The following is a 26939-nucleotide window of genomic DNA, read 5'->3' as shown; positions in this document are numbered from 1 at the left end:
TCATAAATACAACAGTCACAAATTTCTAACTATTCAAAATGTGAGAAAAATGAAGTAGAAATCACCTTAAAAGATCGAATTGTTACAAAAATAAATAAACATTAAGGATCAACTTATTACAAAAAATAACTTAAATTTATATATAAACTTTGTAATAAAATTTAATGAGATATATGAAATACTAAAATTGTAATTTTGAATTCAATTATATTAATTAAAAATATGTTTAATTGCAATTTTGGTCCTCCTATTATTATTTATTTTAATATTTTGGTCCCTTCATTTTAAAATTCGGAATTTTAGTCCTTTTATTTTATTTTTTTTTTGAAAATTTTAGTCCCTTTGCAAATTCAAAAACAATTTTTAATGACATGGCGCTGAGATTGATGACGTATTAGTGCCAATTCACCAGTGAATTGTTCAAAAGAACTATTTTAATTTAAGATTTATGTTGAACACGTCATCAATGTGAGCTCCATGTCATTATAAATTGCCTTTAGATTTGCAAGGGACTAAGATCCTCAAAAAAACTAAAATAAATGGATTAAAATTCCAGATTTTAAAATAGATGGACCAAAATTAAAAAAAAATGATAATAAAGAGACCAAAATTGCAATTAAACCTAAATAATAATAACAATAAATTTATTGTCTAATATTCCACGATAAAACTACAATAATAAATACAATTTTGTACACTAACCAGTCAATGATAACTTTTAAATTATTAGATATTATTAATGGTTTTTTAACATGTGTTCATGTTAGCATTATCTTATATTTATTTTTAAAGTTGTTTATGAATGATTGTGATATTTTGATATTATAATTTTTTATAATAAAATATCAATTTAATATATAAGTAATACTATATTTAATAAAAAAAATTATACCATAAAACTATAAAAATAATTGGATATTGTTCCATTATGAAACCAAAATTAAATGTAAAATTGGTTAGTGTGAAGGATTACGGTGGATCTGAGCTTCTAATATGGCAGCGAAGAGGTTGGATTGGAAGCTTAGTACTCCAACACTCAAAGGGTAAATAGAAATAGAATTTGAAATTGTGAGTTTAAGTTTTTCACGCCTATTTATTCTTTCTATAGTGAAATGGTTATAATAACCTGCTATGTTCTAGGCACGTGATACAGAGAGTAGTTGGATGTATCTGGGGCTTAAATCACATGCATTCTTCTGTAGGGTACTTCTCTTGCGTTGAGAATGTTCTAGAAGGATTACAACTCCTTCCGAGTGGTCGGCTGATGACAATTATGGTCGGCCCAAAACAGTTACCATAAACCCTTGGTTTTGCATGGCATTGTAAGGGTTTGTCGTATTTTCCTCTTTCAATGGTCGTTCTTTTCAACTACTCTTGAAAAATTAAGAGAAGGCGTTTCTATTTCTTGGGAATTCCCATAATGTTTTAAATTTATTTTTAGAGGTATCCTCATTATGATCCTTGGAACAGTTGAGTGTTGCGTGTAAGTGACTTAAAGCGTTGATAGGGTCTAGTATGCCATCACCTAATTTTTGAAAAGTCTATTTCTCATTTTCCCGAGATGTCTTTCCTGCATTACTGTTATTTCCTTTCTCTCTCTGTGCCTTAGAGAAAATAATATCCACCATGAGTCAAAATTCGAAAGAAGATGTTTGCGCCTTTTGGTTGAATCATTTCTATTTTTCAATTGTTTCTATCTTCGCTCGCGAGGGTAGTCTTAATGAGGCTTTCTTGGATGTTGGTCCATTTTCAAATTGAGGTGTCTTGATCTTTGGTGAAGGCGAAAGAATCTGCACCAAGTATGGGGATTGTGACATCCCTTTCTATGAGTGTGTTTTCTCGATCCTAGGTCTTTGACTTCCATTCAACGACTTTGAAATGGAAGTTCTCAAACATTTGATGGTTTGCCCCTTCGCAACTTCATCAAGCGAGTTGGCGTATATAAAATTCTTTCAATATTGGTGTGAATATTTAAATGGGGACCTTCTCTAACCCTCTTCTTTCATCTCATCCATGTCCAACGTGACTCAGGCACGGGGACATGGTTTAGTTTCCCTGGTGCCAACCGCCTGTAGCTTCGATACTTTTTCAAATAACTTGACGCATTTTGAAGACTAATTCTTCCTAGTTACCCCTATATGCCCGGAGGCTTATGCAGCAGTATGCGCAATCATAGATGGAATATGGATAAATGTATTGAATTGTTCCTAAGTACTGGAACGAAATGAGATGTATGTTTACAAAAAGGATGGCCTTTCCCAAGAAGAGTCATATATTAAGAAGCGGCTGATGAGTTTTATCAAGGATCTGGGTTATCCCGAGGGGGTCATTTCTCAGGATGAAGCTTCTCGAAAATGCTAAAAACGTCTCATTGACACCCATCTACTAATAAATGCTTATTTTTCTTTTGTCCCGAATGCCCTTGACGTTTCATTACCAACCCACTTGTTTGCAACATGCTTACTTAGTTAGTGATTCTCTGTAGATTCGATGAAAGATGAGAAGGCGCTATGCCTTTTAAGGCGGGGAATTTAGTGAGTGCGAACTGCAGCAGGACCTTCAACTACTTCAAGGCGAATGTTGTTGATTTAAATGATGCTAATCAGTTCATTCAGTTTGTGGATAGTTAACTAGGTCGGGTTTCCATCTTTCTAAAGAGCAACTGACCTTTCCCTCGGAGGAAGATTGTTCTTACTTAGCCAGCCTGACTGAGCGTGCTCTTGAGAAAGAATTGGCGACTCTGGCGCATTATACTTATTGTGTCGTTAATGCTTTGGCCATTGGTGGAGACAGTCGTTGGGACACTTTATGTTCTGACTAATAACACGAATATAAGCATTGACTGCAGGAAAATATTCGTAGCCTAACGCTCCAATAGGATACTGCGAGAAATACAAGAAGTTTATATTGGAATAGGAGAATGCTGCTGCTTTGAACTGATGAACACAATGGTCGTCGAGCATCATTCAAAGCAGCAACATTCGCCTTGAAGAGCCAACTACAGTTCGCGCTCACTAATAAAAATAAATATTATTTCAACAAAAAAAATCAATTAATTTTATCATTAATTTTATAAATATACTAAATTAAATTCATTTATGAATGAATTTTAAGCTAAATTATACAAAAAATTATATAATTATAAAAATTGATAAATAAAAATAAAATATTTAAAATAAAAGAAAGAAGTAATAACTTTTAAAAAGGTTATTATATTATTGTAATGAATAAAAAACAAAAATAATATTTTATCTAAAATAAAATAATAATTAAAAAATCCTTTTTTAAAAATAGAAAATAACGTATCTTACACGGCATTTGATAAGAAAGCAACATCATGTCCACATACACACGACTCACCTAGACACACACCGCCTCCTTTAGAAATCCCCAACGCGATATAAACCACGCGGTTGTGCTCCGTTTGGCACCAAACAAAACAAAGCAAAACACGTTTCTGAAAATTTCTTCCATTGAATATTCTTTTCTTTAACCCTTTCCTTCAATTCCAGATTCTCTTTCTTGCATGTTTTCTACACAACCTTTCTGATAAATCTCCGTAACGGTAATCATTCTATAAATCCCTTTTCGTGTTTTAGGGATTTGAAAAATCTCATCAATTCAACGATTCGGATTCGATGGCGGAAGAACACAGATTGCAAGCACCGCGATTATGCGTCAACAATTGCGGATTCTTCGGCAGCGCCGCCACGGAGAATCTCTGTTCACGGTGCTACCGAGATTTACAGATTAAGGAACAACAAGCTGAGTCAGCGAAACTCGTTCTCAATCAATCGATCTCGGTGCCGGAGAAGGCGGCGGCGGCGTTGGTTTCTGAACCGTCGTCTTCGTTACCTGGACCGGTCGATTTGCCTAGTGTTGTTGAAGAGGCGAAAGCGAAACCGTTGCAGCAGAATCGGTGCACGACGTGTAAGAAGCGCGTGGGGCTCACGGGGTTTAAATGCAAGTGCGGGATGATGCTGTGTGGGACCCACCGTTACCCGGAGCAGCATGATTGTGAATTTGATTTCAAGGGGTTGGGGAGAGAGCAGATCGCGAAGGCGAACCCGGTGGTGAAGGGTGAGAAGCTCGAGAAGATTTGAGAAGAAGAGAAGGGTATTATTGTAATCTCGATTGTTTTCGTTGTTATTGGATATTGATCCGGTTCCTTAATCGGATGTGGGGTTCGGGTCGGGATAGTGATCCGGTTTATTAATCGGATGTGGGGTGGTTGGGTGGGTCTTTGTTATTTGGTTTCCTGATTATTAATGTAGAAAATTACATTTAAATGCATTTTAGTTCTTATATTTACATTTGGTTTAAAAGAATTGTCATATTTACATTTACCTTGGTCATAAAAAAAAAACAAAATTACATAAGTAGGACTAATTACTTTAAGTTTAACAATATTTTTTGGATTGCTCTCTTAGATTATTTTTTCCCAAAAGCATTAAAATTTAAATATTTAAATGGGTTAAAGTTATATAAATAAAGGTTGAATCTAAGGTGAGTCATTAAATAAGTGGTTCACCGGTGGACAACTTTTATAAATCATCGGATTTATTTGAAGGCTTAGATGAGTTAAAGAAAAAATTGAGAACACCTATATTTTTCCTCACACAATCCTTCCTCCTCTCTCGTCCCTAGTTATTTTGCTGAGCAAATAGCCGGTTAACACACTCTTTGAGCAATTGCCGGCAGACAATATTTCATGGTTCTTCCAATATAATTGATAATTCCAGACCAGTTAATTCATGCAGTCTCGTTTGTGGTTACCGTCACACGTATGATTGTATCATTTTGTATAAATTCTAGATCTAATTCTGTTAAGTGTTGATGTCTTGCTTCAACAAAGCTTATTTCAGTGTCATTTCCATCTTTTTTGGTTTTTAAAAGACAACTTAATTAGTACACTACATATATATAAATGAGTTATTGATTTGAAGAAGTAAAACACAGCATACCTTATTCTTTTAAGAAATTGTTGGTTCTTTTATGTTTTATATTAGTTGTTCTGGATCTTCTTTGCCGGATACAAAAATGGAAACAGTTACGGAGAGAGGAAGAGAAAAAGTGAGTGGATAGAGAAGAGAAAAATAAATCATGTGCAACAATGAATTTATACAATCATGTACCTTAATTTAATCAAACGGTGAAAGTGAGTGTTACACGGGTGAGGGATTTAAATGGTACCTCACCCTAGAAATCACCATAAATAAAAGGTACACTTACAGTTATTGTGATTGAAAATAAATGGGTTAACCTTAAATGATATTTAAGGTGATTCCACACCAATAACATTTAAACTATTCTCTCTTAGATGGAGGCTGTAAGCATGGCATTATTGGGTGTGGAGGTGTAATCCTTATTTTATTGATCGTGCGGATGGTTATTTGGCTGATATTTGGGAAGTATACGAAGGATTGAAACTGGCAAGGAATATGAGATTTTCCAAGGTAGAAATTCGGGTAGATTCAATGGTAGTGGTGCAAGATATAAAGGGAAAGCGATCACTCATCGTAATGGAAGATATAAAGGGAAAGCGGATCATTCACCGTAATGGGAACAACGTAGTGGCTAAGATCTTTAGTTTATGGGAGCTGGATTGGGAGGGGGAAATCACGTATATGCACAGAGAAGCAAATCAGCTAGCTGACGCGTTAGCCAAACACAACTTCATCTTGAAGGAGCAATATAGAATTTTTGAAACCTCGTGCATATTCTTCAAGCGGATAAGGTTGGTGTTAGTACTCCTAGTCCTAGAGCCTTGTCCTTGTAGTTTTTTCTTTCCGGGCTTTTAGCCCTCTCTTCAATAAAAAAAAAATTTAAAACTATTTTTTTTTTGTATTATTAAGATAAAATAAGACTGACTATTTTGTTCAAAACCAAACTAGTCTAATAAAAATCGTTAATTAAATCGAACATAACATTGTAGGTTAATTTGGTTAGCGATTTATATTTTTCAAATTAAATCGGATCATATAATGTTATAAAATCTTACAAACAATTATATATTTTTTTAAAAAATCAACAAATATTATATATATATATATATATATATATATATATATATATATATATATATATATGGGGACGACTCAAGTGAGAACACTTGGTTATGATGAGAAATGAGAACAATGAATCACGACCATTAAATTTTAATTTGTTGATTTTAATGGATTGGATTGGTTTCTCTTTCTACAATCCTTAAATATTATATATATATATATATATATATATATATATATATATATATATATATATATATATATTCTCTGAATAATATTTATTTTAATTTGCATATAAAAAAATTATTTTAAATAAAATTATTATATATTTTTTAATTTTAATTTTTAGTTTGTCGATGTCAATAAAGATAAGATTTTAATTTTTTTAATTTTAATTTTTAGTTTGTCGATGTCAATAAAGATAAGATTTTAATTTTTTTAATTTATAATAAAAAATGAAAAATATTTTAGTATTTTAAATAATTTGGACTAGAGAAATAAGAGTATTTTTATATTATAAATAAATTTTAAATAACATGATTAGAGACATAATAGTATTTTCGTATTGAAAATTTTAAATTAAGAGGATATTTTTGTGTTTTAAAATTTGAATAACTTGTACTAGGATAAAAAGTTGTTTCATGGTTTATTGAGGGACAACATTTTTTATCTTTTGATTGGTCCATAATTCTAATATTTGTCATGTTCCGTAAATATTTTTTAAATCAAACATAGTACAATTAGAGTTATGTTGTCCAGTCCTTTATTTATTTTTTGCATATTAAACATACCCTAAATGAGAGATAGTTGAAATATTTTTATATTTAAATATTATTTAATTATTATATTTTAATAATTATTCCTGTTTTTGCTAAAACACTAAAAGGTTAGCTTCCCTGTTATGGTCAGGGAAAGTCTCAAATGTATGACAGTCTGTGACTGTTTGTGTTTGTTCTGTGTGTCTTCCGGATTATCTTTCCCTTCTTCATAGGTTCCTTTATATAGGTGTTTAATGGTCATCAAGCAGCCATTAAGACATGCCTCTTCATTTTCCTCATTCATTCAAGAACCCATAACCGCAACCACCATTATTTATTGCCATTCATTCAAGGCGTTTAACGTTTGTCTTGTCATTATGGTACGCTGACAACGCTTCAACTTCCCGAAAACCATTTTCGGGCGAGTAGCATCTCAACCCGCCTCAGCCAAACCGGGACCTATACTCGGCTGTATGATACCCAAGCGATCCAGGCCATATCTCGGCTTACCCGGGTTCTGTTTGCATAACCAAGTCCGACCTCTGCTTAGCCGGGTTCTATACTTTTCTTGAGACCGACTTATATTTGGGCACCTAGCTAACTCCAAGCTCCGAGTTCATACCTCGATCGGTAAACTAATTTCAGGATATACATAAGCCCCCGGGCATGTAGTCTGAAGGAATGAAGTGTCCGGACAAAAGAAGCCCGACATATTTGGTCTTGTGGCCGAGGTGTAACTCGACATATCTAACCAAGTACCATGATCAAACCCGAACTAGTGACGTAGATAAATAAGGGCATGCGAGAAGGCGTGTCTTTTTGCCATATTTCCTCTCTCTCGTAGCATGTATAGATCCTATTGAGGTCCTTGGATTTATAATATTTCCATATTTTGATTTAGTTTTGCCTTCAAAATAAAGCCCCAACTGTACTTTGTCTTGCTAGGGCGATGGGTAAGCCCTAGGCGTATTTTGGAAAGATCTATGACTTAATGATGTCGAAAAACATGATGTCTTTAATGAAGAAGCCGAAGAACCCTTAGTGGATTCTTGACCTATAATCGTTGTAGAACTTGGTTGGTTCTAAACACGGAAAATCGGAGAGCCCCAATATGTTCTTGACTTGTGGCCGTTATAGAACCCGGGTGGCTCGAAACATTGAGAGGTCGGAGAGCCCCAGTGGATTCTCGACCTTTGTCGTAATTCTGTTTTAATTGCATCACTGCTTGGCCTTGTTATTATAATAGCTCATGTGGATATTTGAATATCAGTAATAACCCACTTTTTAGACGTAGGTAGGCAAATCTCGAAAAATCTTGTTTCATTTTTTATAGGACCCTGGTATGCCGGGGTCATACTCCCGGGGAGTCTTTGGCATGATTAAACATACTCCGTTATCATTGGAACATTGACTTGAAATTATTTTGTTGCTGGTCATCCTTTTAAGGATGCATTTCGTACCTACTAAGGCCTTTGACCTTTTTATTTTTAATGATAACGTCATAATCTTTGACGAGTTTAATTTGGTAAGGTATGAATTATGTTGATTCAGTCTCTATTATCGAGCTCATTATTTTGTGAGTATTATGGTAAACCAGGCTCTTTGTAGACGCTTTAGTCTTAAATTTCGGTGATATGTGCCTGGATGTATGCCAAAAGACTGTCGATCTAGTCCATAGCTTTTATTTACCTTGGTATGTTTTTAAAGGTTAGGGTCATCGTGGCATGACTGAAATTCAGAGCTCCATTCGAAGTTGACGGCCAAAAAGGTTCAGGGCCCGCTTGGGGTTGACCGATGCTTAGATCCTCAAGGAGGTTGACATTAAATTGGTTCAGAGCCCGTTTGGGGTTGACCGATGCTTAGAGCCTCAAGGAGGTTGACATTAAATTGGTTCAGAGCCCGATTAGGGTTGAACGACGTTCAGAGTCTCAAGGAGGTAGATGTTAAATTTGTTAAGAGCCTGTTTGGGATTGAAAGACATTAAGAGCCTTAAGGAGGTTGACGTTATGTTGGTTAAGAGCCCGCTTGGGGTTGACCACAAGGAGGTTAACGTTAAATTGGTTCAGAGTTCGCTTGGGGTTGACCGATGTTCAGAGCCTCAAGGAGGTTGACGTGCAAAGGGGGAGTTACCCATATGACCGAGAGTGGTTATCCATGTGATCGGGGAGCTACCCAATTGACTTAGGGAGTGGTTACCCGTTCGACAGAGAGTTACCCATATGACCGAGAGTGGTTATCCATGTGATCGAGGAGCTACCCAATTGACCTAGGGAGTGGTTACCCGTTCCACAGAGAGTTACCTAATTTACCTAGGGAGTGGTTACCCTTTTGGAAAGGAGTAGTAACATTAATAATTCATCAAGTTAAGAATCTTAACTGATTAAGTAGTGATTAAATATATTTTAAAAACCTAATTAGATTTATATTTATAAATAAACTAATTAATTAGTTGGATATGCTGTCAAACATGATTGAATATAAAGCAAACCCATTTCACAATAATGAGATTTCTAATTGGTCATCACCAAAAGCCTTATCACAATGAACACATGTATTCACGCAACCACATCTCTCATAGTCTAACATATTGTAGATCTTGTTATAATTATATGTAGAGGTGAAAATAAGTCAGACCAAACATTAAAAGATATCTGTCTGACCTACGATAAATTTTTAAAGTTTGAGTTTGACCTATAGCATATTATAGATTTTTTTTTGACATGATCTAACTTGTTTAAAAGTCTCGTATGACGTGATATTCCATTTAAAACTATATTTTACATTAAGACTTTCGAGTAGTCTATTTTACTTTTATTTTACATGAACAATAAGATTTTTTATATATTATTTATATAACACACACACACACATATATATATATATATATATATATATATATATATATATATATATATATATATATATATATATATATATATATAAGATTTCATAAGTTTTTTTTAATATTCTAAGTCTGATCTATTTAATTTAATAAATTTTAAAAAAAACTTAAATTTAACAATTTTATTTTCAGACAATATATGTCTTTGTAGATCGGTCTCACCTATTTTTATCCTAATTTATTTATATGATTGATATTATATATATAATATGTCTTGTATATTTATCACGTCGCAATAGCAGTACTATGCATTGGAATATCCACAATTGCAACACTTATAATAATAATTGTATCTACAGCCGCAATTTAAAACAACCAGATGATAATTACAATTTTTTGACAATAGAATTAAATTAAATTCTAATTCTCCATATTATGTTTATGAAAAACATCTAGTTTATATACGAAAGCATGATGTCTGTCAAAATAAAACGAAAGCATGATGCTAGTTTAGCTAAATTAATTAGTGAAGTTAAAAGATGGTTGTTGTAATCTTTCTACCAAAGCTAAAATTTTACCCGACAAAACATGGTGGAGGTCCCATTTTTTCAATAACCAAACACAACCTCCCAATTTTTTCCTTTCTATTATTACTTTTATTTGCTTTGGTCAAGCCTGACTCAAAAGAATCCAAATCACATCCCTTTTATTTTACTTTCATTTAATCCCTTTTTCTCCAGCTACCTCTCACGTGTATTAATAATTACTATTTCTTTTTTGAGATAATGAGGAGCCTTTTGCAATATAAGATCACTTTTATTCTTATACACACTTAATTGATTCCCATTTTGAGTGCTTTTCTATGCAGATCATCTAAGTATGCGACTTCAAATTGGTGCATAATTTTGTTGGCCCAAACTAGACTAAATGACTAGAAAGTATGAAGGGGCAGATAAAAAGAGAGATGAAAAAATGTACTATTTTTACATTTTGAGAGTTTGCTGGTGAAAGAAACCTCTTCCAATGAATTATCATTTGTTAGAACCACATATTATTTTAGCTTATTATTCCTCAATTATGTTAAGGATAATTTAGTCTATTCATATTTTATTATATAATTTTCTCTCAAAACCCTAATTCTTTCTCCTCCCAATCATACGCCTTCGTCTCTCAATTTCTCGCTTTGACATACTGATCTATCATGTTAGAAACCGAGTCGTGTGTTTTTCAGGCTAAGATCAACCAACTTGAACAAGGAGATCTTTCTTTGTGAACTCATCCGCGATATCGCTAATTCTTTGGATAAGATCTATTTTGAGAGTTTGACAGTATTAGAGTTTGATTTAATTTATCCTTAGAAAATTGATGTGTAAGGTGAGAGGTGACACTCTATATAAACTTTTTTTAAACTTAATGCCTAACTAATGTAAGATTTGAGATATTTCTAATACACCTCTTCACGCTCAACACTTTTTTTTTTGGCTTAATGTATGGACATATTCTTAGCATAAGAATCACGTGTGACACAGAAAGGAGAAAAAATTTATGTCACAAAATATTTTATATGGAGAACTCTAAGGTGGTAAGAACTTCTTTCGCTGCTCATTTTTAAATTAAGTTCTAAACAAAGTCCTTTAGTGAAGATGAGAAAATGAATATAGAACGGGTAGCTTGCACGTATAATGTGGGTAATCTAATATATGCGATGGTGTGTACAAGGTTAAATATTGCACATGTTTTTGGTAGAGTCAGCAGATTTTTATCAAATCTAGGTAGAGAACATTGAGATGTTGTAAAATGAATTTTAAGGTATTTTTGTGGAATTACTTGTACAAGACTTTGTTTTGGAGGTGAAAAACCTATTTTGGTAAGGTACTCTCACTTAGATATGACTGTAAACATTGATTCAAAAAGTCTACTTCATGGTACATGAAGTAGACTATAGAGGCAAAATTCATTATCATTATTGAAGCATGAAAAAAGTTGATATGGTTGAAGAAATTCTTGTAGAAGCTAACTTGATTTTGTTCAAGACAAGTATGTGTTATTTGTTGATAGTCAAAGTGTTATTCATCTTGATACGAATCAGAGTTTTCAAAATAAATATAAGCACATTGAGAGAGAGAGAAATGGAGAAGATCTTAATCCATATTTTTATAGTCAACTAGATTATAAGTTACAATTATAAGTTAATTTTTATTTATTTTGTATTAAATGTTAATTACGTTAAGAACTTTTTTGATAAATATGCTCGGTAAATTTATTTTATAATAATTTACTATAAATTATAATCGAGACGATATGAATTAATTACAAATAAAAAGTTTATTTTACTTAAAAGGAAAAATATATTCTTGTAAGTGGAAGGTGACATCCACAATTTAATTTTACAAATTTAAATAACTCTAAAAGATATCATTGACTTTTTTTTTTAATTTTAATTCTCATGCTTTTTTGGTACTAATTTATCTCTGTTAAAATATTTAATTTTAAGTAGTTAAATATATATATATATATATATATATATATATATATATATATATATATATATATATATATATATATATATATATATATATATATATATATATATATATATATATATATATATAGTCATAAATAAAATTTAAAATTTATTTGCAATTATTTTCAAATAGAACTTTTAATAACTTTACAAATTTATATGTATGTTGTCAAACTTAATATGTATGATGAATAGAGAGTTGTAAATGTTAGTCATTATATTAACTTAATTAATATTTTAAAAAGAATTATCTTGATTATTTATTAATGAGATTGTAAAAAATTTATGCGATTTTTTATTGATATTAGTTTAAATATGAGAGTGATCATTTTAGACATTACTATATTTATTTATTTTATTATATTTCTTATGATCACTATTATAAAAAAAATTGGACAAACTATAAATTATAAATCACTTTGGGAAAATTTTATATATCTCTTCATATGTGATAAACGAAGAATATTGTTGTTTGTATATAAATTATTTATATATTAAAAGATTATTGTATACTCTATTATATTTTAAGATTAATTAAGAGTGACTTATCTTTAAAAAAGGTGTAATTACTTTAAATTAAAAATATTTGTTTTAAATGTTACTTTTGTTGCTATGATTTCAAAAAAATAAAAAATAAAGGTTATTTTATAGTATTTATACTCATACATCTCTTTTATTTTTTAAAATAAAAAAACTACACTTAGTTGAAATAATTGTTGTGTTATTAGAAAATTTATTTTAAAACTTAGTCATTAATTCATCTCCTTCAAAATATATTTATTAAATTAGGATAAATTGTCACAGTGGGTTAATTCCCGAGCATACCATCCTTACACAAGAAATTGATATAAATTTTTACAATATGATTTAAAAATAAAACGTTAAACCAAACAACAATTATTTTTGTAATATTCTTTATTGTAAATTGTATGATGAATAAACCATTAAATTTTTAAAATGATTAAAAATTAAATCATTTTACAGACATTAACAGAAAAGATATATAAAAATTTATTTTCTCTCATTTTTTTAATTAAGAAATCATTTCAAGATAAATATAATTATGAAAATAACAGTTATATTCATTACCTTCAATAAAGAGTAAATATGTATTTTAATTTTTTAAAAAGTGAAGATAAATTTTAGAAGATATTGAATAAGAATATGAATGATGTGATATAATTTGAAGTGTTAGCCGAAGAATGAATGCGTCATTGTGATTTAATAGATTATAAATAGATATATTTCACATAACTTAGTTTATTACAAGAGTAACAAGCATTAATGTTCAAAAGAATTAAAACATTTACAGTTTATTTTCTTTATAAATAACTGTGCATGATTTCATGTGACATTCAAGTTTTAGATCTTCACATTCCACTATGGAAAATCACAACTATATTGTAGCAGATGCAAATTCAACCCTATAGTAATTGGTGAAAAAAAAAATCAGAAAATCAATCAACCACAACTATATAGCCATCAATGACAAACCATATATCAAATTACTCATCATCAAAATGTTAACATATAACAACATTAACTAGTACAAAAGTTAAATGAGGATTACCTTTTAGTAATGAAGCAGATAAATTTTCTCCATTTTCAAGGTTACAAAAACCTAAACATGATATAACACCTATTTTTTAGAAAAAAAATTCACATGCTTCATCACTTGAGATAATAAACCCTTATTATTTAACTAAGTCACCTCAAAGAAAACTATATCATATAACATGTTAAGTTGATAATCATCATGCATGAACAAGATTTAAATTGTGGTCACAACTGCAGATACAATAATCTAAAGGTATCTGCAAGAGTAACCGCAATTTAAAACCATGATATGTTCATGTATGAACAACTTCATCATCATCGGACCCGGTATTACTGCATTGTTTCTCATCTTCAAACCCTTCTAGAGAAGGATGAGGAGAGTGACCTTTCCCAAAGGATCTAACATGATCTTTAAGAGATCTCTTATGTTTAAAATCGGAACCGCAAGTGCAATACCAAAACTTTCCACAGTTTTTCTCATGAGTTCTCCAATCACCTTTAACTGCAAATGCCTTAGAACATTTTCTACACATAAACGGTTTTGTTCCATGTTTTCTTTTATAATGAGTTTGAAGAGTTCTGAAATCCTTCAATGGTTTTGCTCTTGGATGATTAATATTGTTTTTGCAACCATTAGCACAACAATAACATGGTAACCTTAACATTGCTGCTGGTTGTGTTCCTTTAAGTGAATCTGGTCCTTTCCTAAATTCAGATCCATGTCCCCACATATGCATCTGCGAAAAAAATCAAACTTTCGATTACTTCGATTTTATGATAGTTACATTACATGTTCATATTTTATTCATATTTTTTTATTGGAAAGAAAATATAAAAGTATAATGAAGATATCATCTTTTACTATATGAGATAAAATTTAAAGAGTCTTTTACTAAAAAGTTAGGATATGGCAACAAAAAATTGATTTTGCTAACATTTTTTAAAGTGAAAAAGATAGCATAAAGAAAGAAGAGGGTCATGCATCAAAGATTATTCATTTAATTTAATCATTGTTTTCTTCATCTTGGTCCTTCTCATCATAATGTTAAACACTTATAGTTCATGTGAATTTGATAAAGAGTAAATTATTCAAGTTCTAATAAGTGCACTTTGGACGCAGAAATTTGTCATCATCATAGTAGCAAAAGAAAAAAGAGAGTTAAATAATCAAATTAAATAACAACATATGTAAAAAAAAACAAAATTTGTTCATGCACTCATATAAATAATTTTGACCTTATCTCAAATAAATATCAATAATTTTGTTCTTTGAAACTCTAATATTTATATAAAAGAAATTATTTCGAGACGATTGGATTCTGGATTCGAACTCTAACCTTTATAATTCTTGATACTTAATTTTACTAATTTTTTCAATCGAGTTCTGAATTACTAAAGTTATTATTTTTTTTTGAAATCAGAGGATTAAGACGAAAAAAATAATATTTTCAATACAAGAAAATGAGAAGCAATTAATTACTAACCTGCATATTGTTGTATCTATTGAAAGTCTTACTACATATGGAGCAAGCAAACTGCATAGGTCCAACAAGGATCTGAGCAGGAGTTGGTATCCAAAACCTCTTCTCCTCCTTAAAACAAAAACCTTGTATGTTGTTTTTCTTCAATTCTTGTTCTTCCTTAACATGATCAAAAACCTTATTCTTCTCACCATGATCCTCAAACTCACTTCCTATGTTAGGTAATCCAATGTGCAAAGTCACAGTCACTTGTTTAATTCCTTCTTTTACTTCAAAACCTTCCTTTTGTTGCATCTCTTGATCTTCTTTTAAGGGCAAAAACTGAAAAGTTTCTTGAGATAATTTTTTTTCATGAGTTAGAGAAGATGAAGGAGATGATGATGATGAGAGTGATGAAGATGGTTTGAGCCATTCAATGAAAGTTGGGGTTTGAAGGTGTAGATTTTTGTCTTCTATAATATTGTATTGATCCCTCAAACCCATCTTGATTTTAGAGAGAGAGAGAGATAGGGTCCCTAGATTTGTGAAGTTTATTCAATTATTCTCTCCTTAGATATAGGTTTATATTTCACACTTTATGTAAGAAAGCTTGCACATATATATGGATTGATGAAATGAGAATTTTATTTATTGATTATTTTATTATGTAAAGTATTTATCAGCAATACGTAGCTTATATTGATTTGTACAAAAAAAAAATCTGACTACTTTTATTAAAGTCTCTTATGACCTCACACTTTTACATTTAAGATTTTGCTTATGAAATTTGAGTTCAATTTCATTTTAAAACAAAATATTTAAATTAAAAAAAATATTTTTAGAGACAATATAAAATTTCTCTTTAAATCCATCACTAAATAAAATATATAACGAAGAATTATAAAAAAATATTACTAATTTTATTATTAATTTTATCATGAGATTAGTTGTGTTATACATTATCAGTGTAAAAAATTTTATATTGTCAATTCATCACAATTATTCATAATTATTATTTTATATATAATTAAAATAAAAGTTAAACAACGGTTACAATATACTGTCAGTATAAAAATATTTTATATTGTAAATATATTTTAGTTAAATTCTTTTATCATTTATTGTAGTATTTGGACCAACTAGATATTATGTGGTTTTTTTATGGAGCTTTTCTTTCTTTATCAAAAAATAATGAATCTTTTCTTTTTCTTTATAATAAAATTTTCTTCCTTTTTGTTTAGCCTTTATTTTTTTTCTTTTTGTTGCTGTTGGCCTTTGTTTGTTTCCTTTTGACGAGAGAAAAGAGTCACTAATTGTTGGGTATAGAAAATGACATGAAAAATAAGCATCACTAATTCAACACAAAAGAATCCTAGAAAAGTATGAAACTAATGCTAGTACTTGGTGTAATCAATTGGGACAATGTGAAGTGAATGAGGTTATTCAATTTTCAATTTTCAATTCTCATTCTACTATGTAATGGAATTTGACCCACACACATCACACATTTTCTCACGCATTGACCTTAAGCATCTATGATCTTAGATTAGAATACATATGAAAGCATAGACACAACGGTCAATACCTAAACGAAGAAAATATAAAGTAACAAGGACCTAGACAGAATATTATCTAATGTTATTATGTGATATGTTGGTTATTAGCTTCCTTAAATGAATAATTAATTAAGAGAAGACGTGTGGCACTCAATTGTTTATTTATTTATAATTTGTTTGGAGGTTGTTGCTCATTTTCAATGTTAGTATACTTTTCAAATAATTTCTTGAATAAAAGAACTTATGTGGTTTTATTAACTACTCTAAAGGGTCATCATTTTTTTCCTTCTTTTTCCTCTCAGATATGAGGTTTTGTTGTTGCTACTGAGTGGTGATAAAGAGATCGTGCTCATTTTTTTACCTCTTTTAAATTCAAATATGAGTTTTTATTCTTGTAATTTTCCGCTTAGATTTGAGTTTTTGGTTGTTGTTGTTGTTACTGAGTGGTAAATCTGAGTTTTTGTTTGATTTGCAGCTCTTCTCTCAATCTGGGTTTTAGTTGTTGTTATTGAGTAGTGATGAAGAGAATGGAGATGAAGAGATTAATTATATCGATGGGTTTTAGTTGTTGTTACTGAGTAGTGATGAAGAGCATGATGTTTAAGAAAGTTGTTGTTATTGTTAACTTTTAACTAATGAATTTTAATACAAGAAATTAAGGATTAATTATAGCATATCATAAGAGATTTTTTTAATAGAAAAATATAGGAGGTGGAAGAATTTTTTAGCAGTAGAGATTTGTTTTCTATAGTGATAACATTAATTTATTATAAATTAAAATTATTTTAAAATGTGAATATTTTTATTTTTTATTATATCTATGTTTTTGGAAAATGTTATTTTTTTCAATATTTTTTTTTAACAATGTGATCTTTTTATTGAGTTATGTGAAATATATTTTTTAAGTGTATCCTAATAGTTATAGAGATCATTTGTCTGTACTCAATCACATTAATTCATAAAAAGAAGTATTTAATTATATTCTGAATGATACAAGTGAAAGAGACAACTCTCTGCTACCATTTGAAAAATTGGTTTTCTAATCAACCTACTGCATCCCAACACCAAATTTCGGTCTATATTTTGTTATTAACAACAATAAATTTATAAGTTTGTAATATCTATGATATATTTATTTTTTATTTTAAAATTATAATATATTACTTTATACTTAACATAATAATATATTAAAATACAATTAATGATATTAAAATTTTAATTTATGATACATTAAAGAGATTATTTTGTATTGTTCTTATTTATAGTAATTTTAATTAATTTATCATCTCATTTATAAGTTTATAAATAAGATCCAAAACTTTCTTTTTTTAACTGCATCGTTTGGATCAATTTCTTTTTAATTTTGTTGTCTATTTGAAACTAAATATAATGTGATAGGAAAAATATACTATTTCTATTCATTTATCATGGCATTGTAACCCAACTTTTGTCGCTTCACTTTTCACTTCAACATTACTCTTCTTTAACTTTAAATTCTTTAAATCTAATATTTTCTCACACTTTTCACTTTTCACTCATTTTGTTGAAGTCAAATTCTTTTCCCTCCTCTTTACTCATTTATTACTCATATTTATAATTCCAAATTGTATTCTCTCTATCTTTTATTTATTTTTTATTTTCTTCTCAATTTTTCTTAATTTTTCTCTCTTTTCTTAATTTGTTTTAACTTACAATTTTTATTTTTCTTTTTAGATCAATTATTAATATATTGTGTAGCCAATAGAAAATGAATTTTGTGAATAAAATTGAGATAATGTAGCCAATTTATGAAATATTTTTCTTTATAATATGTTTTATTTTTACTATATTACTATACATAAAAACAATTTTATAATTTTATAATATTTATTTTTAAATTCGTTACTATAGCTAAAAACAATAATTATTTTTTTAAGTTTGTTAGTTACTATATTGATTTTTTTTCAATGCAACTCTATCATTTTATGATTGCACATTCCGATGCTAAATATTTTCAACTCTTTCCAATAACTATGCAGTACAATTTCTGTAATATTTTAATGACAATATACTTTCTCACTTTATTTTTACTTTAGTGCAACTTTATATCGATATTTTATTAAAATAAGCCCTCAATCTCCAAAGATGTGACATATTCATTTCCTGTTCTATTTAATATTATTTCTCATTTAATAAGATGAACAAGTTACTCCTCTTCTTATATCTTTGCTATGAACCAATTGATTATTCTTGTCTCAAGACACATATTCATTTTTCTATTAACCTAAAAGGACAAATATTTCTTTATATAAATTGGATACAAAACAGGAGGGAAAAAATAAATTATGTTTATGAAATATATTGTCCCTATCGTCACTCGAATATAGATATTAGTCAAAACTAATTATTAACATTTAATATATAATTTTACATCTTAAAAACTTTGATTTTTTTAATCATGTAAAAAGTATAAAAATCAAATACATAAAAATAGTGTTTTTCTTATGTCCGCGTGAGATTGAAATAAGATGCATTTATCAAAATTTATAGAACTTAATAGGAAAAAATATTTTAAAAGTTACTAAGAAACATCATCAAGAATAACAACACACAAATCCAAAAACATTACAACAGCAATTAAATAATTTAATCAATAATATTAATTATTTACTTTATAATTAAAATTTATGATTTAATGACAATATTTAATAGTTTTTAATTAAAATTTATGATTTCACTAATACTTTTTTTTTGACGGGAAGAGATTAACTCATTTCATTAATAATAATATTCTGAATACATGTTGGAATATCATAGAAATTATGAAAACTAGCCATTAATAAAGCCACCCGTGCCCGTGCAAGAGCGTGAGCAACCTCATTAGCTTGTCTTCTAACGAACTTAACACGAGAGTTCCTAAAGAAAAGAGCCATCAACCGGTTACATTCTCCCGTAATAGCTCCAAGATCCGAGTCATTTGGTCTCAGAATGGTCACACTATCCACAACTCGCTTAGCATCTAATTCAAAATCCATATTGTCGTACCCCATATCATGGACCCAGCTTTCAGAAGGCCAAGAGCCTCTCCAATAACAACATCGGTGCAAGGCGAAAACTATTTTGTCCGGGCTACAATGAAATTACCCATTTCATCTCTTATGCAAGCACCAAAACTAACCTTATTATGATTTCACTAATACTGAATATCTATATTTATGTTTTTTTTGGTCAATTTTTATTTATGGTTTAACTAATACTAGAAAATATGAAAATGAATTTTTAAAATATTAAAAAATAAAATAAATGATTCTCACTCCAAATATCTTGCAAGGATATGAACCAGACCTATCTTGCAAGGATATGAACCAGACCCTACCAATGGGGCATGCAAGAATATTACACTTTTCAGTTACCTTTCCAATACAACTTTCTCTAACCTCATACTCAACCTTTTCAATCAAAATATTTTAATTAATTAAATTCAAATATTTCTATTACTTTACCTTCTACAATTTATGAGGGGAATAATTAAAAGATTTATTTTAATACTTAAAACAGTTTACTTTACCTTCTACAATTAATTATTATTTTTAAATTTTTTTATCATTCACTATCATAATAGTCATTTAATGAGTTTGGTAATAAATGATTTAAGGCCAAAAAAATTTGTGACAAAATAAACTTAGTCAACATTCTCATTAAAGTAAATGATTTTATAACAGATCATTTTTAATAAATATTTTTTAAAATTTTGAATTTTAAAAATAAAATAATATAGAAAAAAATTTATGCTTCTAAAATGAAATTAAAAATATTTTTTTAAGTTAGTTTTAGTGAATAAAATGTGGTGCAAAAATAAGATTATGTTTTACTAAACCTTTTGTACACGGGAACATGAAGTTATTGATCAAAATATTGATGATTAACGGGACATGAAGTTACTGATCAAAATATTGATTATTTACGGGACATGAAGTTACTGATCAAAATATTTTTTAAGGTACACGGGGACATGAAGTTATTGATCAAACTAATATTTGTACACGGGAACATGAAGTTATATATCAAAATATTGATTATTAACGGGACATGAAGTTATTGATCAAAATATTTTTTTATTAACTATACATTCAATTATTATTTTTTCACGGGTACCATACTTTTCTATTAAAAAATATACATATGAAACAAATGCGCGTCCCGTACCAGAACCCGTGCGAACGCACGGGTTTATTACTAGTTAATTAGAAGACGTGTGGCACTCAATTGTTTATTTATTTATAATTTGTTTGGAGGTTGTTGCTCATTTTCAATGTTAGTATACTTTTCAAATAATTTCTTGAATAAAAGAACTTATGTGGTTTTATTAACTACTCTAAAGGGTCAGGATGATATCCTTATGCACGGTGCATAAGCCTCGTACGAGTAATATTTAAATTGTTCCGAGTAACATTTTAGTTAGAAACGAGTAATAATATCATAATCCATGAATAATATATGCATTATTTGTACACATTTATTAATTATGAATAATTATTAATTGTGAGTAATGAGTACACTATTCTGAGTAATATTTACACTATTCTGAGTAATATCGAATTTTAACTATTTTGAATAATATATTCATTGTTCTGAGTAATATTTATACTATTTTGAGTAATCTGTATATTATTTTGAATAATAAATATAATACTTTGAGTAATATAAACAATATTTAAATATACCGTACATAAGAATATACCTTATGCACATCAATACATCCCACACTAAATATAGTTATGTTAGACCATTAAGAATTAATAATAGTTGTCCAATTTAAAACTTAGCTATTGAAGTAATAGTTAATAACTCTCAACTAGAATTTTTTTTTAAGCAGTTATGCTAAGAAAGGAACTTTGTTTTTTCTTAACTCCACCAAAGGTGTTAAATTTAATTTTTTTTTGGTGTTTTCAGCTTCTCGCTTTGATCTTTCCCCCTTTCTCGACGACCCAATGACAATGGCTATTTGGTTAGTGCAACAAGCAAAGAACGCGAGTAAACTGTCAAATTGTCCAATTCCATCAAGTTTTGATTGATTATAACATTATGTTAAAAATCATGTGTGGCATAAAAGAGATTAGACTTTGGATGTCACAAAAACACTACTAAAAAAAAGTGTTTTTGAGATTCTAGATGAAAGATTCTAAGGTGGTAACTACTCCTATTAACATCTCCTTTGAACATGACACAATGACAATGGCTACTTTGGTTGGTTAGTGGAGCTACAAGCAAAAAAACGTGAGTAAAATGTCAAATGTCTAGTTCCACTGAGATTTGAATGAATCTAACACTATATTAAAAATTTGTATTTGTTAAAAAAATTACAGATGATGCGTAGCAATTCTACACTGGTAGAGGTTGTTAGAGGCTTTAGTATTTTTGGGTGTGGAACCCTAGAGGTTGTTAGAGGCTTTAGTATTTTTGGGTGTGGAACCCTGTTTTAAAAGTGTTTTTTGTGGGGCTCACGAGAGGGAGAAGCTCTGTTAGTGGGTTTTTTTTTGGTGAATATCAGATTGTTTTCCTCAATCCTAAAGTTGAGATATTTATAAAGGTCTACAAGTCTAGATTTAAGGTTTCTCGAAAATAGAAACTGCACACCCTCATAATGGGAGTGGATCGTTGAATCCAATTTACAAGAGAGACATGAGTTATTCCCCTTAGTCATTCTCAACATCTCTTTGACCAAGACACGTCACCCCCATATTTTCCTACTCTAGAAGAGTGATGTGCGTCAGGGCGATATCATCCCCCGTGGGTGATTGTTTACTGAAATTTTATAAACAAGCATTAGTCATCTAAAAACAACTAAGTTCTGGTTACTTGCAGGATCGACTAGATTGATCCTAGGACATGTGTTTAGTTTTGAGATTTTGATGTTCGTTTGATACACATTCTTTCGATTGTTGTGGCTAATATATAAGTAAAAGGAATGTTTAAGAATTTGTTGACAGATAGGCTCTTTGCTTCTGATCCAATAGCTCATGGAGATGAATGGGACACTTTCAGAGTCTATGTGGATTCATTCTTGGTAAATCTAAAAGGATTTTTCATCTGAGTATGTAGCTACTTCCAGTCAGAAGCATGAGAACTTAGAAGAGAAATTGGCTTCTGTTTCTACTACTCAAGAAGTCATGGCAGCTACGCAAGAAGAGTTGGATGTTCAGATGAAGACTATGATTGCAAGGAAAGATGAAGTGGGTTATGATCTCAAATTTGTACATGTTAAATCAGGACATTTTTCATAGATAACTTCTAACAGATTTTCATCTCCATAAAAGGTTTTAGTCAGCATGGTGAGAGGAAAGAATTTTTCGGAACAAACGGTAGTTGTGGAAGAAGGAACTGAGGACACTATATAGAGGGAGAAAATATGGTGATCAAGAGAAAAGATTTTGTCATACAGGAATATCAATTTGAAAAACTTCAAAGAAGTTAAGTCAGTTTGAGGTATAGGAGAATAAAAGGCCATCATTTCCAAGACAATTGTCAGAGAAATAAATGCAAATACGACAAAGAAGTGGCAAGGGAAGGTCGTGCTTAACTAGATTTATACCAATTAAAGTGTGTCTTAAAAGCTTTCATTTAAACACATAGGGTAGAGAGATTTTCAACTATTTCCAAGAATATTTCCCACTACACGAGGTAAATAAAATATATGATAAAGTTGACAATCGTTAAATCAAATAAAAAAATTAAATGTTCTTAGAGTCAAGGAACTAGTAAACATCTGACTAGAGATATTTCTAACTTAGACATCTTCTAACTTGTAGAAGTATCCTAAGAAAGAATTAACAAGTTTTAGATAGAAATCTAACCTAATACGCTTTATCTTCAGATATTCTCACCTTTTTAAATACTCAATGTTCTTATGACATGTGTTTTTTTCCAGCAAGGGAACCAAATCTTCAAACATCAAATCTGGAGGCGTTTCTTCAGAGAGAATTTTGTTATAGAGACGTCCAGTCTTTCTTCTTTTAAAGGGGTCTTCAAACAGCGTCATTCTTTGAACTGGTGGTACTTCAGATGAATCTGATGCATTTTATTTTCAGAAAAGGATGGTCTTTAGAAACCTTAGTTTCTTCTTCAGATACTTCATAAGTGAACTTTAGATCTGAGAATGCATTAACCAGCTTTGATCTTTTCTAGTTAAGGTTATCATCAAATTTTCAAGTTGATCCTTTTAACATAACGATTTCTCTAGTTTATGTATACTCTTAAGCCTTTAGAGCATTAAACTAACATACATCATTTCTTGTACTAAAGTGTTGATTTTATTTAAGCTTTAGAACATCACTAGTGAGAACAAAAAGAGTTTTATCTTTGATCTTGTTTATCACACATGTTCTATGACTTTAGTCAAATAGAATGACAAGTTCATATTTCTTTTCATTGATAAGAACATATTATCAAATGACATTCATATGAAGTTGTACTAATATGTCAAGAGCTTAGTATCAAATGTTTTTGGATTTTTTATGAAAATGACCAATGATGATTTCTTAGCAGAACATAACTCATATAACCACAACGATCAAATAATAAACAAAATTTCATTGGTTTAGAAGGTTGATTACAAACAAAGTAAGATAAGAAATACATTCTTACAACGATTATTCAACATAATCAAACATTTCACATTTTTCAACACTCATCATGCCCTTCATTTCTGATCCTGTTGATTATTCCTGCCTTAACGAGAATCTCAGATATCACTCTTCCATGCGGAATTATAAAAGTTATCTGGTTCCTTGAAGTAAAGATAGTTTCTTTGAGATAATCAAAGATAACTTTAGGAAGGTTGATGCGGGTATCACAGGGAAGAAAGAACATGAACTGTTTATCTTCCTTTTTGAGTTCTTTTGTTTTAGTTTCTCGGGACGAAGGTTTGATAGGAGAAATTGAAACCAAACTATGAAAACAGGTTGAAGGATCTTCAAAGAAGATGACTCAGGGAAACGATCAATTGAGTGCATCAACCGATGAATGAGATTTGCATCAAACTCGTAGTTGAAAAAATAGTCATTCACGGAAGCACCAACATCTTAACATCCAATTGCTTCAGCAATTGTTGTCTTGGTGATCCTTACACAGTGTCCAAACACAAAGGATCAAATTTCATATTCTTCGAAAGGAATAGAAGCATTCACCTAGAATTATTTCACTAAGTCAGGAAATATTGAACCCTTGAGCATAGCAAATTAGTTCTTCCATTCTTGAGTAAATATCTGCTTTGCGAGGTTGTAACCTCTGACTCTTAAATTTCTGAACCCGATTCTTTGTTCATTGATGAAAAAGAGCAATTATTCATCACCTTGGAAATTTCTTACTGCCATGATGAGATTGAAAGGTAATAGAGAACAAGGGAATTTGAACTGAGGTGAATGAGGAGTTATGAATCAAGTGGTATAAGTAGAGGAAAGAAACAGAGAGGAAATGGAATGGTTCTGTTTCAAGAATGAAATCTTCATAAAGATTCATAATGAAAGTAATGACTGAAGAGAAAGTCATTAACTCAATTTCGATTTACAAGAAACTCATGATGAGACGAAGAGGCTAAGTTCATGAACCGGATTAAGCATGCCCAAAAAATCATTATTCCCAAAAATCATTGCCCATTAATTTTTAACTCAAGGATAATTAAACTTAATGCATTAAACAAATGGGGACAAGGACATTTATATAAAGTGAACTATACAGTTTCTAAAATATTAGACAATGATTATGCGAGATAGATATTATGGATACTTAAATGTAAGAGAGCTTCATTAATAAACTGCATCATGCTTAGAATCTAAAGTAGACCTGCTACCTTGAGATTCTTTTCCAAAAAAATGATGGTTTTAGGTAAACATCATTTCTGATTCAGCCGATGAGCTCAAGAGAAGGGATTAGAAAAATCTTGTATTTTGATTCCAATTCTGATTCTGCAGTCTTTTCTTTGGATGACATCTTCTCTGATTCTGACTTCTGAATCTAGCTGAATAGTGTCAATATATTTAATTACTTGAAGATCTATTCACATAGTAACAGGTTCACTGTTGAGTGTTCTGAACAAAGATATTTTCTTCTAATTGACTCCAAACAATTCATGCATGACCTTAGGAAATGAGCATTTCACTCTTCTTTACACGAAAGAGTTCCTACTGAGAAATACTGAGGAAGTCAACGATAGACTAATTTGATTGTTGAAAACATCCCGTACTAAAAAAGAATTAACTTTCTACAAACAAGGTTCATTGCTACCTGAGAATTCCTTTTCCATGACCAACGTAATCTTCATATTTTAATTTTAGTGAAAATTCATTGGTTTTAGAACCAAAACCATTTCTTTCTTTGCAACAAAAACTTTTTCTCAAACTGGATCTCTCTACACGATTAAGCGTTTGATTCAAAATTTAATAACAAAGCCGAGCTCTGATACCAGTTTAAGGTATAGAGAAACATAAGAAAAGGGGGGGGGGGGGGTTACTTGGGTTTTCAAAAGTTTGCTCTTTTTAGAAAAATATTCATTTAAAATAAACATTAGCGCATGCAATAAAGAGAAAGATGACACATTCAGTTATCTAGGTTCCCTTTAAAAAGGTTAGTTCTGTCCATCCGCCAATGTGATTTTGCCTTAGAAAATGACTTAATCCATTAATCATAGAAATTATTACAATTGCCCGAGCTAACTGTCAGTGACTAACAACCAAACATTGATCAATTCTGTTAGTGATCCCTTAAGAGTTCTGACCCAAATGGTCCCCTAAGAGATATAATGATCAACGACTCCTTTAAGAATTCTGACACAACTGGTCCCCTAAAGAAGATTTCCCATGATGAAAAATTGTCACCTCCTTCTTGAGTATACAGACTAAGACTAGTCACTCAAGGAATAATCAATAGAAATTGATTATCACTTGTGTTTACAAGATTGCTTCTTAAAAGCAAATTACACAAAATATTTAAGTACATTTACAACAAAAAAGTGTTTAGCAAGATATGAGTAACAACTCCTTGCTTTTACAAGATTCTACAAAGATGTATATGATAAAAGTTGAGTTGCATCTTGTAGTAATCTTCTTTCTCTTCTTTCTTTGTCCTCTCCAGCTTCAGCTTCATAAAGTTGCAACAGCTTTTTCTTTGCTTTGATTGAGCTTTGGCTTCTTTGCATTTTGTAGTACCATTGCAGCTTTAGCATTTGCGACGAACAAGATCTTTGGGTTTGGTATTTACA

At 30.1% G+C, this 26939-nt stretch overlaps 2 protein-coding genes across 2 annotated transcripts; one reads left to right on the top strand and one right to left on the bottom strand.

Moving 5' to 3' along the window:
* Positions 1-3343: 3343 nt before the first annotated feature.
* LOC131653547 (zinc finger A20 and AN1 domain-containing stress-associated protein 3-like) lies at positions 3344-4311 on the top strand. Its single transcript, XM_058923721.1, has one exon. It carries the CDS (start codon positions 3639-3641, stop codon positions 4101-4103), a length of 465 nt encoding a protein of 154 aa, XP_058779704.1. The 5' UTR covers positions 3344-3638; the 3' UTR covers positions 4104-4311.
* Positions 4312-13617: 9306 nt separating this feature from the next.
* LOC131653546 (zinc finger protein WIP3-like) lies at positions 13618-15724 on the bottom strand. Its single transcript, XM_058923720.1, has 2 exons — positions 15174-15724; positions 13618-14426 (listed from the first exon to the last, which is right to left on the bottom strand). The coding sequence occupies exons 1-2, from the start codon at positions 15651-15653 to the stop codon at positions 13983-13985; spliced, it is 924 nt and encodes a 307-aa protein (XP_058779703.1). The 5' UTR covers positions 15654-15724; the 3' UTR covers positions 13618-13982.
* Between the last annotated feature and the right edge of the window lie 11215 nt (positions 15725-26939).

Source organism: Vicia villosa, linkage group LG2 (assembly GCF_029867415.1).
Source record: "Vicia villosa cultivar HV-30 ecotype Madison, WI linkage group LG2, Vvil1.0, whole genome shotgun sequence".
In the NCBI taxonomy this organism is placed as follows: domain Eukaryota; kingdom Viridiplantae; phylum Streptophyta; class Magnoliopsida; order Fabales; family Fabaceae; genus Vicia; species Vicia villosa.
This window is presented reverse-complemented; position numbering and strand designations above follow the sequence as displayed.